This window comes from Carassius gibelio, chromosome A6, assembly GCF_023724105.1.
Source record: "Carassius gibelio isolate Cgi1373 ecotype wild population from Czech Republic chromosome A6, carGib1.2-hapl.c, whole genome shotgun sequence".
NCBI classification, from domain to species: Eukaryota; Metazoa; Chordata; class Actinopteri; order Cypriniformes; family Cyprinidae; genus Carassius; species Carassius gibelio.
The window spans coordinates 20,680,941-20,698,034 of NC_068376.1; the positions used below are offsets into that span (position 1 = coordinate 20,680,941).

General features: G+C 40.1%; 1 protein-coding gene across 2 annotated transcripts in view; it reads right to left on the bottom strand.

Moving 5' to 3' along the window:
• Positions 1-17,094, bottom strand: part of LOC128015675 (discoidin domain-containing receptor 2-like) — a 39,753-nt gene that overhangs the window by 3,644 nt on the left and 19,015 nt on the right. The window contains exons 3-14 of one of the 2 annotated variants that reach the window (XM_052599721.1): positions 12,358-12,460; positions 11,808-12,039; positions 10,787-10,934; positions 9,269-9,371; positions 7,606-7,789; positions 7,131-7,371; positions 5,370-5,435; positions 5,084-5,196; positions 1,374-1,590; positions 1,061-1,287; positions 575-702; positions 191-388 (exon numbers count right to left, since the gene is read on the bottom strand). In XM_052599721.1, coding sequence (XP_052455681.1) covers positions 191-388; positions 575-702; positions 1,061-1,287; positions 1,374-1,590; positions 5,084-5,196; positions 5,370-5,435; positions 7,131-7,371; positions 7,606-7,789; positions 9,269-9,371; positions 10,787-10,934; positions 11,808-12,039; positions 12,358-12,460 — 1,960 coding nt within the window. Of the gene's footprint in view, positions 1-190; positions 389-574; positions 703-1,060; positions 1,288-1,373; positions 1,591-5,083; positions 5,221-5,369; positions 5,436-7,130; positions 7,372-7,605; positions 7,790-9,268; positions 9,372-10,786; positions 10,935-11,807; positions 12,040-12,357; positions 12,461-17,094 lie in introns of both variants that reach the window. The other variant, XM_052599720.1, reaches the window with a different exon arrangement.

Consider the following 17,094-nt stretch of genomic DNA (forward strand, 5'->3'; position numbering starts at 1 on the left):
GAGTCATAACCTTGTGTGCTTAAGATCATTACCCAAAAATTCTGTTTAGAAATGAGATGTTGCTTGTTGATTCCATACATATTCCTCTGTTATAATGCGTGAATTTTTCAGAGGCATTTAAAGTCACAGTCCACCACTGTAATTGCACTTCCAATTTCCATTGCTGTACTTGAAAACTTTTGGTATCTACCTGACTGTGGGAGCGTTGCTGAGGAGAGCGATCATGCCCTCGGGCTCATGGCGAGACAGGAACTGATTAAGGTCTCCATTCTCCATGTACTCAGTGATCATACACAGAGGGTCAGAGCTCATACACACCGCCAGCAGTCTGATGATGTTGGGGTCTTTCAATCGGGACATGATCTTTATCTCCTTCAAGAAATCATTCCTGTAAAGTATGAGATGAAAGAGCTATAGCAATGTTGTTGCATTTTGTGAGGTAACAGAAAAAGGATGAATGTATGAATGAAAGCAAATATTCATGAATATTAAAGCAACAGCATGCATTTGATGTTCATTAGGAAGTTTTGCCTGAATTTACTAAGTCGTGATTGTGACATTTGCACTTGCAAACCTGGCATTTTTATTTGCATCCGTTCGAAGCATTTTAACAGCTACAAGCACTGTTTGGTTTTCAATGACATCGAAGGAGAAGTCCTCATCCATGAAATCTTGCATGCCTTCTGCTTCACACAAATGCACCTAGCAACACGTGAAAACAGCCATTTAGCATATTCAGATATCATTTAAAATACATACTATATTCAAAAGTTTGGGGTCAGTATGATTTATCCAGCAAAGACACATTACATTAATCAAAGATGGCAGTAAAGACATTTATAATGTTTTCAACTAATATTTCTTGAGCACCACATTATCATATTAGAATGATTTCTGAAAGATTGTACGACACTGAAAACTGGATTAATGGCTGCTGAAAATGCAGCTATGACCATCACAGGAATAAATAACATTTAAAAAATCTGAAAAGTAGATAAAGACGAAAACTGGACATTTTTTTTCAAAAATGGAGACTGTTATTTGTTATTTGAGAACCGACCTCTCCAAACTGCCCTTCTCCCAACTTTTCTTTAAGCGTAAGCAGTTTCCTAGGAAATTCCTCCACGGCGACATCCTTCCCTGACAGCAGGTCCATGGTGAGGGCGGGCACTGCGTAGGTATTGCCCCCAGTTACACCCTGCAGGTTGACAATGTCTGCCTCGGCATAATGTGGGACCCCCTCTTGTACACTGACTGGAGGGGACTTGGAAGATGTATTTGTTGAAGCTGCAGAAAAATAAAACATAATTATACATGAATATGTATATATATGAGATTGTATATATATTCCATACACTGCATCTGCAGCTTACCAGTATCCTCTGAGGTCTGGGAAAACTCTGGCAGTTTGCGAACCAGGCGAGAGGGCTCTTGGTAGTCGGGTCCCAGAGGGAAGATGCGCTCATAGGTGGAGCTAGACTCCTGCTCACTGGACACTGAAGAGGGGCTGTTGTTGTTGTTATAGGTGAAGGTCTCACTCTGTATCGACAAACTAGCAGTTAGTTCATCATCCAGCATCCTCCGAGAAACCTGCAATGAAGGATGATTTGTGAGGAAGGTTAAGAAATGCTAAAAGATAAACAAGTAGTTTGTTGTATTATGCATCTATGAAATCATAATCACAATCCACTGACAAGTGTTTTTTTTTTCATTCATATGAACACTACAAAAATAGCATCATACTGTTTAAGGGTCATCCGGTAAGACTATAATAAAAGCTTGTCATAATCATACTGGTTTTATATGTTAAGGTCTGGTGCAGAATGAATGTTTTATGCAAATAGGTTAAGTGGGAATATTCTGAGTCTCATAACTCATAACTGTACATATAATTGGACATAACTAAAAAGGTTTTTAATGTTTTTGAAAGAAGTCTCTTATGCTCATCAAGGCTCTGTCATGATTCTGCCCTCGTGTCCTTGATTTTCCCTAGTCTTGAGGCAGGATCATGACAGACCCATGTTTTGTGTACAAGCACATGGCCTTGTCTTTGGGCCATGTGCTTGTGTTGTCTCGTTCCCTTGCCCCGCCCCCCTTGTTAACCTAGTCGTGTCTTGATTGTCCCCATCTGTGCCACCTGTCGTGTCTTGATTGTTCCCCCTATTTAGCTTTCCTAGTGTGCTCTGTCTTGCGTCGGTTCATTGAGATTTGTTCATCACTTGTGATTGTACCTGTTCCTGAAGAAGTGTTTTGTATTTCTGTGAGTGTTTGTTTATAGTTAGTGTTCCCGTGCTTTGAGTCTTTGTTTATCCCATTAACTCAGTCCTGTTCAGTTATTTTGTATTTCCCTAGTCAGTGTTTTCCCCCTCGTGGGTTTTTGTTTTCCCTTTTTGTCAAATAAATCCTGTGTGTACCCGATTCCTGTCTGCACCTGAGTTCCTCCCTTACCAATACCTGACAGAATGAACCGACCACCAAGGAACTCAGCAGACAGGAGGCAATGCTGGATGGCATCAGCCAGCCAGCGAGATTGTTTTGAGGGCTCTCGCCTTGTGGTGTTCCGGGGGACCAGGGGAGGTCGTTCCGGAGTGAGCGGGCGAGAGGAGGAGCCCCAGAGGTCCCCACCTACCCAGCTGCCGGCGATCCCGGAGGGTCGTGTCCTGGCCGTGGCAACCCTGGGGGGTCAGGCAAGCCCCTCCCAGAGTCCTGAGGTGCCCTCCTCAGCCAGCAGTCTCCCCATGAAACGAGGGAGACGGTTTTCATGGGAGTCGGCTTCAGAGTCTTCGGCGTCCGAGTCTGCCCTGTCCGAGACCAAACTCCCCCAACCCGCCTCTGACCCAGCTGTAGCCTCTGCACCGCGCCCGAGGAGGAAGAGGAAGAAGAAGGGGCCTGCCGGTCCTGTGACCCTGTCTCCTCCCGAGCCAGCAGCGGTGAGCGTGCCCGAGCCAGCAGCGGTGAGCGCTGGCGTGCCCGTGCCAGCAGCGGTGAGCGCTGGCGTGCCCGTGCCAGCAGCGGTGAGCGCTGGCGTGCCCGTGCCAGCAGCGGTGAGCGCTGGCGTGCCCGTGCCAGCAGCGGTGAGCGCTGGCGTGCCCGTGCCAGCAGCGGAGAGAGCTGGCGTGCCCGTGCCAGCAGCGGTGAGCGCTGGCGTGCCCGTGCCAGCAGCGGAGAGAGCTGGCGTGCCCGAGCCAGCAGCGGTGAGCGTGCCCGAGCCAGCAGCGGTGGGCGTGCCCGAGCCAGCAGCGGTGAGCGTGCCCGAGCCAGCAACAGTGAGCGTGCCCGAGCCGGCAAAGAAGAGAGCTGCAGTCGTGAGAGCGGAGGAGAGAGCCGCGGCCGACTCTGCAGCAAAGACTCTTGTACAGTCGGTCTCATCCCATAAGGAGCTGCCTATTATCCTAGCTGCTAAAGCTTTTTCTGATTATTTGTCCCGTCTTGTCCAAATTTTAGAAGTCCCCGTCAGTCCTGTTTTGTCCCCTGACCCTGTCCCCAGAAGTCCTAAGTGTCCAGCCGTTGTCTCCCCGTGTCCTGTTGATGTGGCCCCGTGTCCTGTTGATGTGGCCCCGTGTCCTGTTGATGTGGCCCCGTGTCCTGTTGATGTGGCCCCGTGTCCCGTGGATGTGGCCCCGTGTCCCGTGGATGTGGCCCCGTGTCCCGTGGATGTGGCCCCGTGTCCCGTTAATGTTGCCCCGTGTCCAGTAGATGTTGTCCCCCCGTGTCCAGTAGATGTTGTCCCCCCGCGTCCAGTAAGTCTTGCCCCGCGTCCCGTAAGTGTTGCCCCGCGTCCCTTGTCTGCTCCCGTCATGTCCCCGGTCAGTTGTCCCGAGACCCCTCCCCGCCCCTCACCACCCAGACCTGCCCGTACCCCCCGTCGTCAGCCTTTGTCCTGTCCTCCTAAGATTCCTACCCCTCCCACCCGCCCTGGTCTGTCCCCCATGAACTTTGTGGTCCCGCCCCCTCCCCTTCCCTGTTTGTTTTTTTTGATTTGTCACCCCAACCCGGCCGTTGTGTACTCATGTTTGCCTTTGTTGTTATTTGTCATGTCCTGTTGGTTTGTGTCTGTGTCCCAGTCTGTCATGTCAGTCGTGTCCCGTGTTTGATGTTCCCTTGAGGAGCGTCTGGAAGCCGCTCCTTAAGGGAGGGGTTCTGTCATGATTCTGCCCTCGTGTCCTTGATTTTCCCTAGTCTTGAGGCAGGATCATGACAGACCCATGTTTTGTGTACAAGCACATGGCCTTGTCTTTGGGCCATGTGCTTGTGTTGTCTCGTTCCCTTGCCCCGCCCCCCTTGTTAACCTAGTCGTGTCTTGATTGTCCCCATCTGTGCCACCTGTCGTGTCTTGATTGTTCCCCCTATTTAGCTTTCCTAGTGTGCTCTGTCTTGCGTCGGTTCATTGAGATTTGTTCATCACTTGTGATTGTACCTGTTCCTGAAGAAGTGTTTTGTATTTCTGTGAGTGTTTGTTTATAGTTAGTGTTCCCGTGCTTTGAGTCTTTGTTTATCCCATTAACTCAGTCCTGTTCAGTTATTTTGTATTTCCCTAGTCAGTGTTTTCCCCCTCGTGGGTTTTTGTTTTCCCTTTTTGTCAAATAAATCCTGTGTGTACCCGATTCCTGTCTGCACCTGAGTTCCTCCCTTACCAATACCTGACAGGCTCAGTTTAATTGATCAAAAATACAATAAAAGTAATATTGTATTATAGAATTTTTTTTTATTATTACTTTTTAAAATAACATTTCTATTTTAATTCATCTTAAAATCTTAAAATGTATGTCTGTGATGGAAAAGCTGATTTTTCAGAAGTGTCACATGATCCATCAGAAATCATTCTTATATGCTGATTTGGTGCTCAAGAAACATTTCATATTATTATCAATTTAAAAATAGAACAGTTGTGCTGATTAATATTTTTGGGTAAACCATGATTTATTTTTTCAGAATTCATTAAAGAATAGAAAGTTCAAAAGAAAAAAAAAAATTGAAATAGAAATATTTTGCAACATTATAAATATCTTCACTGTCACTTTTGAGTCTTTGTTAAATAAATCTATTAATTCAGTTAAAAAAGCTAAAAACGTGTGTGTCTCACCTTCTCGAGCATCTTCTGCCACACTTGTCTCCACAGTATAATAACAATAATGGCTACTAAAATGAAGATGATGGCAACCAAACAGCCAATCAGGATCCGGGTGTTGCTGTCATCTACTTTGTGGGTAGGGTCATCCCCTAAGAAGGGGATAAAGAGAAAGATAACCTGTTGATGAAATGACACTTCAGAAAAGATGACTGAAGTTTATTTATTCAAATGGATTAGAACACAGAAACTGCTGGTTCGCAAAACATATGACTGATTCAGGAGCAGTGGGAAATCTGACCTGGCTGATTGCTGATGGGAGGACCGGTCTTGGGGGGAGACAGGGTTGTGTTGTACATGGCTGTATCTGAAATTAGGGAGTCAAAACAGTCCTTATATGATTTATAGCAAATTATAACTAATTGCAATTATTTATATCAGCTGCCAGAAATAACTGTAGCATAACCGTGCTGTGTATTCTCTTCTGTGTCCTCTGCGCCACTAGGATACACTGTTTTATTTCAAATCAAAGCTAAATACATGTAGAAACAGTGTGTCCTTGTGGCACGGAGGACACAGAAGAGCAGCACACGCAGCACGGTGATATGGAGTGACACAGAGGAGACCGTTGACAAAGGAATTATTGAATAAAGTCGTTATTTTTGTTTACTTCGCTTACAAAAAGTGTTCCAATCGCTTCATATAACTCAGATTGCACGTCTGATGGCAGATGGGAGTATTCTGACAACAACTTTTCATATCTTTTAGGGACTTTGACACTGTTATTTACTTGGCAGTCTATGGGACAGTCTCAAGTCTCTTTTATTAACTTAAAGGGGTCCTATTGTGCTGTTTTACAAAGTATTGATTCAATTTTGGTGGTGTACTAGAATAGGCTGTCATACCAGGTTACACATACTTTTCCACATATTTTACATTATTACAACACCTCTCTCCCCAGTCTGTTGTGAATGGCTCAAATAGTTCCTATATCAAATGAAGACGTGGCTTCTGAAATACTTAATGTGCTGTGATTGGTTAGCTGGGCCAGTGTGTGCTGTGACCTGGTTGGGAAATGTCATTCCCCTTACCATAGCTGCCTGTGAGCTTCAGTGTAAATAATGAATTCAAATCAATTTGAGCACGATTAAAACCCAGATGATTGTAACCAATCTAAGTTCGTCTGCCGACAAAGTGATAACACTTACTGCCTTCTCTAGTGCAGCTCAACCAGGTCTTGTCCCATTCATCTGTATTTGTGATATCCCAAATCCCGGAAATTATGCGTTGTAGTCGTTAGTTGTAGTTTTTAAAAAGTGACTTCTGTTAAATAATATATCTCACAGGCTCAGATGAAAGTGTCAATGGTTCAACAGTTTGATGGCGCTGAAGTTACAATCGAGTTCTTGCGGGTTGTAGAGTGACAAACTCCAAAGATGTTATTCTGATGTGGTGGTGGTCAGGAGAGTGGGGGAGGACTGACGGTCCAAAAGGCAAGAGAGCAAGAGCATGTGAGTGGGTCACAGAGGTGAGGCTTTTTAACTTCTGAGTTCATTGGCTTGACCAATGAAAAAGGTGTATTTTTGGACAGACATCCCAGCAACGATTCTGATTCAGACGCATGCTTTTTCCTGTCATTGCTATGCTGATGACACGCAGCTCTTCCTCTCATTTCAACCAGTTGATTCAATGGTACCTGCTCGGACCTCAAACTGCCTGACAGACATCTCGGCATGGATAAAAGAGCATCACCTGCAGCTGATATGATTGGTCAGACTGTCTGTCAGTCAAACTCCCTGCGAAGGGTCAATTGCTTTGGGTCATTAAAGCTATTTTATCTGGCTATGATGTCCTTGCTGCCATGGTAACCACTAACTAGTAGCGTGGGGGTTGTTCAACGACATCACGGCACCCAGTCTAGGTACTGGGTGAGTGGTCTGTTGGATTATTTGTTAAATACAACAAATAATAATACGTCTAATTTGTCCAGCCGTTACAGATGAGTGTGGCATCATGAAACAATTTGGACAGAGTTGATGTCTTTGCATGGCCATTTACTAACCTGACTGGAAGGTGATCTCACTGAACATCATCCAGATGTCAGAAAAGTAGAACTGGCACTTAATAGCACTGGCCATGTGATTGTAGAGCGAGACGGTGACAAAGCGGGCACTGGGATTGACATCATCCATCACAGGGCTGAATGATATGGGTGTAGCTTCCCAGTCCAACTCGGAGCGGAAATAACACACCACCTTCTGAAAAGTCTTTACCCTTCGGGAGAACATGTTGTTGCAGTGCACCTGAATCATTTGAGATTAAAAGGGAGAGAGAATACAAAGCATTATGATGGGCGTGAATTCGGGAGAGTTTGGTCATTTAAACCTTTAAATGAGCAAACTATTTTAAACACTTAATCATGCAGTTCCAGCAATTAGACTGCACTTTTAACAACACACCCGTAAACTCGCTTTCTTAGAAAGTTAATATGATTGAAGAGGAGAGTTATTGGTGTAGGACTTGACAGACATGTCTACCTTCATGGTGGTGAAGTTGCGGGTGCGGTCAAACTCAAACATGATCTCAACATAACCGTTGGGAAAGCTCTCGTTGGTCCAGCCAACATAGTCATAACCAGGCCATACACTGTAGATGTGACTGTGTGTGAAGTCATCGAGGCCACACATGCCATCCGTCAGCTGTCCAAGTCCTTCTGTCATACTACAGGGGAAAATAGGGCCAAAATGTATATTTTTGTGTGTATATATATATATATATATATATATATATATATATATATATATATATATATGTATATATGTATATATATATATATATATATATATATACATATATATATATATATATATATGTGTATATATATATATATATATGTATATATATATATATATATATATATATATAGATATATATATATATATATATAGATATATGTATATATATCTATATATATATATATATATATATATATATATATATATATATATATATATAAAAAAGTTTGTAAACATTACTATTTTTAATTTTTTTGAAAGAAGTTTCTTCTGCTCATCAAGCCTGCATTTATTTGATCAAAAGTACAGAAATTTTTTTTTATATTGTGATATATTATTACAATTTAAAATAATTACAACAGTTCTGCTGCTTAATATTTTTTTCAGAACATGTAGTCTTTTTAACCTTTTATTCATCAAATATATTAGACAGCAGAACGGTTTCCAACACTCATAATAAATCAGAATATTAGAATGATTTCTAAATGATCATGTGATAGACTGGATGTTACATGTGACACTGAAGGCTGGAGTAATGATGCTGAAAATTCAGCTTTGCATCACAGGAATAATTTTTTTAAGTATATTCAAATAGAAAACTATTACTTTAAGTTGTAATAATATTTCACAATATTACTGTTTTATTCTGTATTTTTCATCAAATAAATGCAGGCTTGATGAGCAGAAGAAACTTATTTCAAAAACATTAAACTTTTTGCCTGTTCTGTATATATATAAATAAATAAAACTTCAAAAGTTTGGGGACAGCTAAATATTCTTTATAAGAAAATAATACTTTTAGTCAGGAAGGATTATTAATAACGCAGTAATAAAATAAAACATGAAAAAAAATGATTGATTGTTTTTATCAAGTCTCTCACATTGTATTATTTAATAGCTTGACTTCTTTGTGATCTGTTTATACCAAATGACCTCTAGATGGCGGCACTATATAAGCATTTATCTTCATTTTTCCCAGCAATGACACTGGTCTCTCTTGTGATAGTTTAATGACCATGAATGTGTGGATTTTAACTTTAGCGGTTTTCTGCCAGCTCTGTCAAGAAAGCAAACACACTTTGCACTGTGTCATGGAAGGTATTATTCAGGAAGCAATGAGTCAAGTTCTCCTGTGAACATTGTGAAACCACTGTGACTTTCCCCTCCTGGCGCCTGCCGTCATAGAAACAAGGCAATAACAGACTGGCTAGTTAGTCTGTTTGTTTTGTGAAACTGATCTGGGATCAATTCTTTCATTTGCCAGGCATCAGGTAAATTGCACAGTTCAAACGATTCTAACTCTGAATCAGTCATAATCTTTACTACACACTCAAACTTGGATTGGTGTATTAGTGTACTCTGTTTCTTCCTCGTTTATTCTCAAGCTTATGAAAAGTGTACTGACCTGTTACTCATGGCTCCATCATACACAGAGTCATTGAGATAAATATACTGTGCATTGAGAGTCATCTTCTGGCCAAGTGGAGAATTATATGAGACCAAGCCATCTAGAAACAGACACAGTAGAATTTTTGTTAGTTTTTTTTTTTTAGTTTTTTATTTTTTTTAATAACTGAACTGTTAGAGGAGGTCCTGTGCTATGGTAATTCTGAATCATTCCACTGAATGACATTGAATCTGCTGTTAAATATATATATATATATATAAAATCTATTCTGCCTTAACACACTCCATAATAGTATTTAACATATACACTTAGACATTTAACATTTCCCCTGGAAACTAAGATACCGCGGCGCCAAAACCCTTACGAAAGAAAAAAGCCGTTGTGTTTACAATTGTGGCGAAAAGTGGTTATCAGGATCAACTAAATGCTGGAGTTTCAAAAGTATGTGAAATATTTAAAGTTCGCAGAATTGAATCTTTAAAATATGTCCGACAGTTTTACTTGTTATTGTGGCAACATCTCCATGCCTCGAAACGTGACGATGAATGAAACGATCTGTGATTGGTTGTTTGACATGTCGTTAAATGGCTTCATGGGTGGGTCTTGGACAATGAAAGGTGCCATAAATTCTATGCGAGACTACGTAGTCAGTGACGGACAGATTATTATGGCAATTACAGTACATTGGACATCTCAATGCTCGTTTCATTTATCAACCTCAAATGGGGTTTATCATCTGAAACATGTAAGTAGTAACTACATTACATGGCCGCTCATTTTAATGTTAAACTAAAAAAAGGGTGTGCTGTTTACTTTTAATTGCGCACTGACAATTACAACAAAACGTGTGCTTTTGTAAAATAATGAAAGCAAACGGGGTGCGCTTTCTGCCGTCTTGGTCTAACTTGAGCACATCAAAAACAAATTAACTGAAACTCTGTGCTTGCCTCACAGACATGAAAAATATATCTATAGAAAGCAAAATGTCTACTTTCAAATCTAGTTTAAATGGAAAAGATTATGTAATCCATATGAAACATGCATGTCCGCTTTGGAGATGAAGAGTTTGTGTCGTCGACTTCACCACTGCAGCCGAAAATACAGGAAACACTATTTTATCAATGTATTATTATAATGTTAAGGAAGTCTTCTTTCTGTTTTTTCCCTGATGCATTCATAATCATTACTTCTGTCGGTTTGCTGTGGCAAGTAGTTTACTAAATGACTAGGAAAAAATCTTTAGTTGAGGGCAACCCTAGTGGTTTCATTAGGAAGTATGTCAACATAGAACAGAAAATAGCGTTATTTAAACAGAATCCTTAAAGTGATAGTTCATCCAAAAATGAACCTGTATGAATTTCTTTCTTCAGTGGAATGTCAAAGAAAACATTTTGATGAACACTGAGGGCCAAACACATGTGATTTTTCTATGACTTTCAATTTGACAAAACAAAAAATATCTGAAGCGTTTAACTCAGTTCAACTCAACTTTAGTTCAACAGTTGCCAGACTTACCCAGCCACTCACAGCCGTACAGTTCCACACGCATACAAACATTCATGGAGTGATCAATGACGGGCATGAAGCGGACGAAACGTGCAATAATGGGTGGCTCCAGGTCCTTCAACACAATGTCATAGGCATTCCTGTTTGCCTGGATCACCTTCACAACAGTAATAAAAAACAAACTTTAGTTAAAACAAACAAAATTTTATTCAGATTTTCCACACTCTGCCAAAAGCATGTGGACACCTAAACTGCAAACTCACTTGTGCTTTTTGAACAGTTAGCACTTCATTTCAAAATTATGTGCATTTAGTCCTCTCTAAAAGTTGCAAATCTGGAACTATTTTGGCAGCTTTGCTGGGATTTGCGCTCATTCAGACACATAAGTGTCAGTAAAGTCAGGCACAGATGTTAGATGATGGGGTCGTGTTTGCAGTTGGTGTTCTAATTAATCCCAGAAATGTTTAACTTAGTTCAGATCTGCACACCAGATTCAGTAAACCATTTCTTCTGGATTTCGCTGTGCACAGAGGGACTTATGCTGAAACAGGAAACATCCCATCCTGAAAAGGTCTACAGAGACTGCATGCGTGTAGACTTGATTTTATGCACCTGTTAGTAATGAGTGTAGGTAAAATAGTCGAACACGTTGAGAAGTGTCCACACACTTTTGTGACCAGGTAGTGTATAACTGTTACATTAAATTCACTACTGATCATTTTAGCAACATCACATTAAAATTTGGCTTATGAGTTTTTAAGTTGTGTTATCTAGAATAATTTGCAACTATTCACCTTGCAAAAATGTTTTGCATGATTAAATAAATAATAGTACTTGCACTTGCAGAATTTAATGCATCCTTGCTGAATAAAAGTTTGAATTTCTACTCAAAAATAAATACAATAAAATAATAAATAATGTGTTCTTATCATGCCAAAATAAAACAATAATTTAATAATTTAAGAAGATGACGTGCAGCAAGATATTGAGTGCCCTATGACAGCACAGACACCTATGTTGTAGAGTGTACCTCTTTGCCCTGCCTGTTACGCCAGGAGATCCAGCGGCTGCCATCACGGCTGTATTTGATCTTGTATGTCTGGGCAAATTCATTCCCAATGCCCCCCGCGTGACGTCCTTGAGTGCCCACCAGAGTGATGAAGTGCAGAGAACGAAGGTCTATCTGCAGGAACTCATTTATATTCTCAGGTTCTCCTGCTATTTCAGGACACCACGCACCATCTCCTTCCTCACAGTCCAGCCTGAGACACAAAGAAAGTTCAGAACAGAATAATATGTTGTTAAACATCAATACAGCCCGCAGACCAGTTCAAACCAGTCAGAAATTGAATATGACACTACTCTGATTAAAGTCTGTAAACTAGTCTACAATTCATTTTGGTGAAGAAGAATGTGTTGGGAACCATCAGAATCAGTGAAAATGCAGAAATAATATATGGAGGAAGCATAATTACATCATTTTAAGGCATTTCCCCAGATGTGGTTTGCTCCCACCAAGATAACCTGGACACTAGATATCTTGGAAAATACTGTGTGTGTCTGTGTGTGTGTGCTCATACCTGCCATATTTTGCTGCTGTGGAATCAGACCACTGACTGGACGCTGAAATATCTTCATCTAAGATCTGGCCTCTGGACATTCCCAATGGGGACCGACACACACCTTTAAAGTAAAGTGAAAAAAAGTAAAGTGAAGTGAAGTGACATACAGCCAAGTATGGTGATACATACTCAGAATTTAATTTAACCCATCCAAAGTGCACATACACAGCAGTGAACACACACAAACCGTGAACACACACCCAGAGCAGTAGGCAGCCATTTATGCTGCGGCGCCCGGGGAGCAGTTGGGGGTTCAACTGTTTTAGGTTTTAGGTTATAATTGTTAGCACCTGAATTTTATAAATATTATTTAGTATTACAGATTGACGATTAATCCAGAATATCCGAATATATAAAAAAAAAAAAAAAAAAAAAAAAAAAAAAAAAAGTGTATACAAGGAAACTTCTATTCCATGTGGCTCCTCCATTTCAACAGAATTCTGCCTGCAATAGCAAGAATAGTGGTGAAAGACTTTTTGTCTTTCTTTAATTTTTTTTTTTTTTTACTTTTTGTTTCTCCTCCAAATGTTTGCTTTAAAGTGAAGATGGGGGAAACCTCAGAGGCTTGGTTTTGGCAATGACAAGCTGATAGAATCCAAAACGAGCTGAACCCAGAACAAAAAGCTCTTCCAGATGTAATAGAACGACATCCTCTTCACCCATCACTCACTCTCTCGCTGTTTCCTTAACACACATATGTACTCATGCTTAAATATAGACTCATACATTTATAAAAGCTCTAAGACTGGGCAATTTATTGAATACTCACAATATATTCACAATGATTTTTCAGGCGATATCAAATTATGCAATTAAATGGTAAAATGAAAGTAATAAACAGTAGTTTTCATGTACCTGTATTAGATTTTTTATTTGAAATGGTAAATTTCAAATTACAAATTACATCTAAATTAGATGTAAGTAAATGTTGCTTTTTATTTTGACTATATATTTTATTTTTATATTTGACCCATCATTTTACATTTTGTTTTCACAAAAGTTATTTAAAACATTAGACACTTTTCTTGCATTTAATATGCTTTCTGTACATATATAAGCTCTATTTTATTTAGTGCGGACACCAACATGAAAGGTCTCTAATATTCATCAAAAAATTCATCAGTTCATATATTTGCACAAACAAAAAGAGAAAATGTACATACGCTTGTAATTCAGGGCAGAGTTTTCATAGCTTTGTTAATCCAAGCTAAGCGGACAATTGACACGAGAGCGCCACATAGATAAAATGTCTTGCAAATGCCCAGTACTGTTTGGTATTAGTTTAATAAAATGTACAGAACCAACGTGAGTAAATGTACAGGATCTGATCTGAAATACGGCCCATAAGAGCTTTGTAGAGAGTTTGTACATGCACAATGTGTTGTATTTGCTCTTTTTTTCTACTCTCCAAGAGTGGATGGTTTGAGCCTTGGTATCAAATGGAGTAAACATTCAGTTACTGAGTCTAAAAATATCTCTCACTTTAGAAAGGTGGAAAAATACTTGTATACATGTTGTGTGAAGAAACTGTGGCTTTTGGTCTTTCTTCTCTCTCTCTCTCTCTCTCTCTCTCTCTCTCTCTTTCTCATGGGCCACTCTGGTCTTTTGCAATAATTCATTGCTTGTTTCCCCATCCTGGCAACCAGTTTTTTTCCATCTTTAATTCTTGTGAATGGCACATTTGTTCCACCATTTCAAAGCCCAAAACCTTGCAAGCACAAATATATACTGATATACTACTAATGCTAATACTCATGTTAACTGCTAGAAGAGGCACTTGCTGTAGAAAAAAGTAAGAGTCTTTTACTCAAAAGTGAAAAAACAGAAGAGAGTAGGATGGTATAACTACAGTCTTTGGGAATTTTAAACAGAGGAAAGTTGGCAGAGGAGATCTCATAACTACTGAGTTCGGCAACACACTTTTCCAGAAGTAGAAAAAAAAATGCTGCTTTTTTCCAGCGGAAATATGAAGGAGCAAAGCTGATATTTAAAGAGGTTACAGCATCTCAGTCCTGGAAAGAATGGAAATTCACCACCTTCATGGAAAGTGAACATTTATACAACTTATCTGAAACACTGTCATTAACTTTTGTCATTAATAACACTAAACGTCAACTACTTGAATACCAAAATGGTAAAAATGTAAATGTGAGAAAGACTGCTGCTGTGACTCGTGAGCCACTGAACAACATTTTTTTTTTAAACACAGAGCCTCTGAAGCAAGAAGAAAAAGAAGAAGAAGAAGAAGAAGAAGCTGTTTCAATATACTTTCCTGTTGTCAAAATGTCTGATACGTATAAGCCACAGACTCCAGTCTGATTGTCGAATCCATTGTAAACAGTTATGCTTGCGCTCCTGCTACACTCAATAATAAACTCAAAGCAAGGTCACATCCTCACACAGAGCTCACATGCAGTTCAATGAGGTTTGGATGATGGACTCTATCCCATTACATTTCACCACTTCTTTAGCGTGGTGTTCTTTCCTTTCTAACCTCCTTCACTGCTAAGGCAGTGTTTCAAAGTACTGTAGTGTCTTGATCCAAACTCTAAAGCCAAGCGGGAAGTGGGCAGGGTTTGGTTGGTGTTGGCTGGGATGTAGATGGGCAGATGGTAATGAATATTGTGTCAATTATTTCCACCATGTCATGATAAATGTGTATGTTCAATATAAAGTGCACAGGAATTAATGAAATTATGAATTAATGATCCTTGTCCATATTGTTCCCTGTGTTCACTGCCTTTGCAGATATTATCTTAATATAGGAAGATGAGAGGGTCTGTATTAATTACTATAGGAGAAAGCGTAATGGACAACTTGGATCACATGTGCCTTAAAGGGGGGGTGAAATGCTCGTTTTCACTCAATATCATGTTATTCTTGAGTACCTATAGAGTAGTACTGCATCCTTCATAACTCCAAAAAGTCTTTAGTTTTATTATATTCATAAGAGAAAGATAGTCTGTACCGATTTTTCCCAGAAAAACACGACCGGCTGGAGGCGTGACGTGTGGGCGGAGCTAAAGAATCACGAGCGCCAGTAGGCTTTTGCATTGAGAGTGTTTGAAAGCTGTGACTTTACCGTGAGGAAAAAAAAACAACCAAAACCAACCATGGCTAACAGTCAGATTCAGACGTTTATTTATGATCCAGAATCAGATCCCGAGGCTGAAACTGAACGAGAGCAGCAGCAGCAACGACTCGCTCTGAGCGGGGCTCGAACCCGGGTCTCCGATGGGAGGCGGACGCACTAACAAGGAGGCAGAGATATTTTAAGCAGTTTTACTCACCGCCTGCGGTTCCAACACACGATCGTGACCCTTTTTCGTTGCGATTGCATCATCCTTAAGAAATAAACGATACGCAAATCCTTCGTCAAACTGGGCCTTGTTTGTAAAACAAGCATCTTCGAAATGCAGGGAACAAACAAAAACACTTGCACAACTCCGTTGATGCTCTGTAAAAATAAACTCCATCCACTGGTCCCTTAATGCTGTTTTGTTTTTGGTAATCTGTGCAGGGTTGTCTTGCCCTGGCAATCAAAAAACACACTTCTTTTGTGACTTTTCGCAACACTCTCGCTCTGATCAGTGAATGTCTGTGCTCTCAGTGCTCTGCTATACGGGAGCGCGCGCTCTTCCGGCAGACGTGCCCTCAGGACCCATATAAGGAAATTCCACTCCATATAACGTCACACAGAGCCATACTCGAAAAAAACTTGTGACAAACCGGAAGGAGTATTTTGGGAACAAAAATACTCCTTCAAACGTACAACTTAATTTTTGAAACTTTGTCCATGTTTAGCATGGGAATCCAACTCTTTAACAGTGTAAAAAACTCAGTATGCATGAAATAGCATTTCACCCCCCCTTTAATAACCAATCACCTTAAAGCCTTCATGTCATTGACTTTCATAGTTGTGCGACACTCAATTGCCTTTTCCTGCAATTTTATATACAGGTATATATATATATATATAGTTTTTTTGTGCTGTTTTTTATTTTATTTTTATTTTTTATAAAAAAGCTAAATAAAGTAGAATTAAAATAGAAAATAAAGTGCTAGAGTTACAGGGTCAAACAAAGATATGTTTTTAGTCATTTCCTGAAGATGGCTAAGGACTCAGCTGATCAGACTGAGTTGGGCAGGTCATTCCACCAGGAGGGAACAGTTAATTAAAAAGTCAGTGAAAGTGTTTTTGTACCTTTTTGAGATGGCACAATAATACGCTGGTTACAAAGAGCTAGTGGTGGTTTTGTAGGCAAACATTAATGCCTTGAATTTAATTTGAGAAGCTACTAGTAGCCAGTGCAAACTGATGAACAGAGGTGTGACATGCATTCTTTTCGGCTCATTAAAGATGAATCTTGCAGGAGCATTTTGGATTAATTGTAGATGTTCAATAGAAGGGACTGGAAGACCTGCCAATAGAGCACTACAATAGTCCAGCCTGGATAGAACAGGAGTTTGAACAAGGAGTTGTGTTGTACAGTATGTTCTGAAAGAAACATCTTCCTAATTTTGCTGATCTTCCTAATGTTGTTTAAAGCAAATCTGCAGGACTGTGCAGTTTTAGGAATGTGGTCTGAGAAATTCAGCTTATCATCAAACACAACTTCAAGGTTTCTAGCTGTTTTTGAAGGAGTTATGGTTAATGAGCCTAACTGGATGGTGAAATTTTGATAAAGTTGGTGG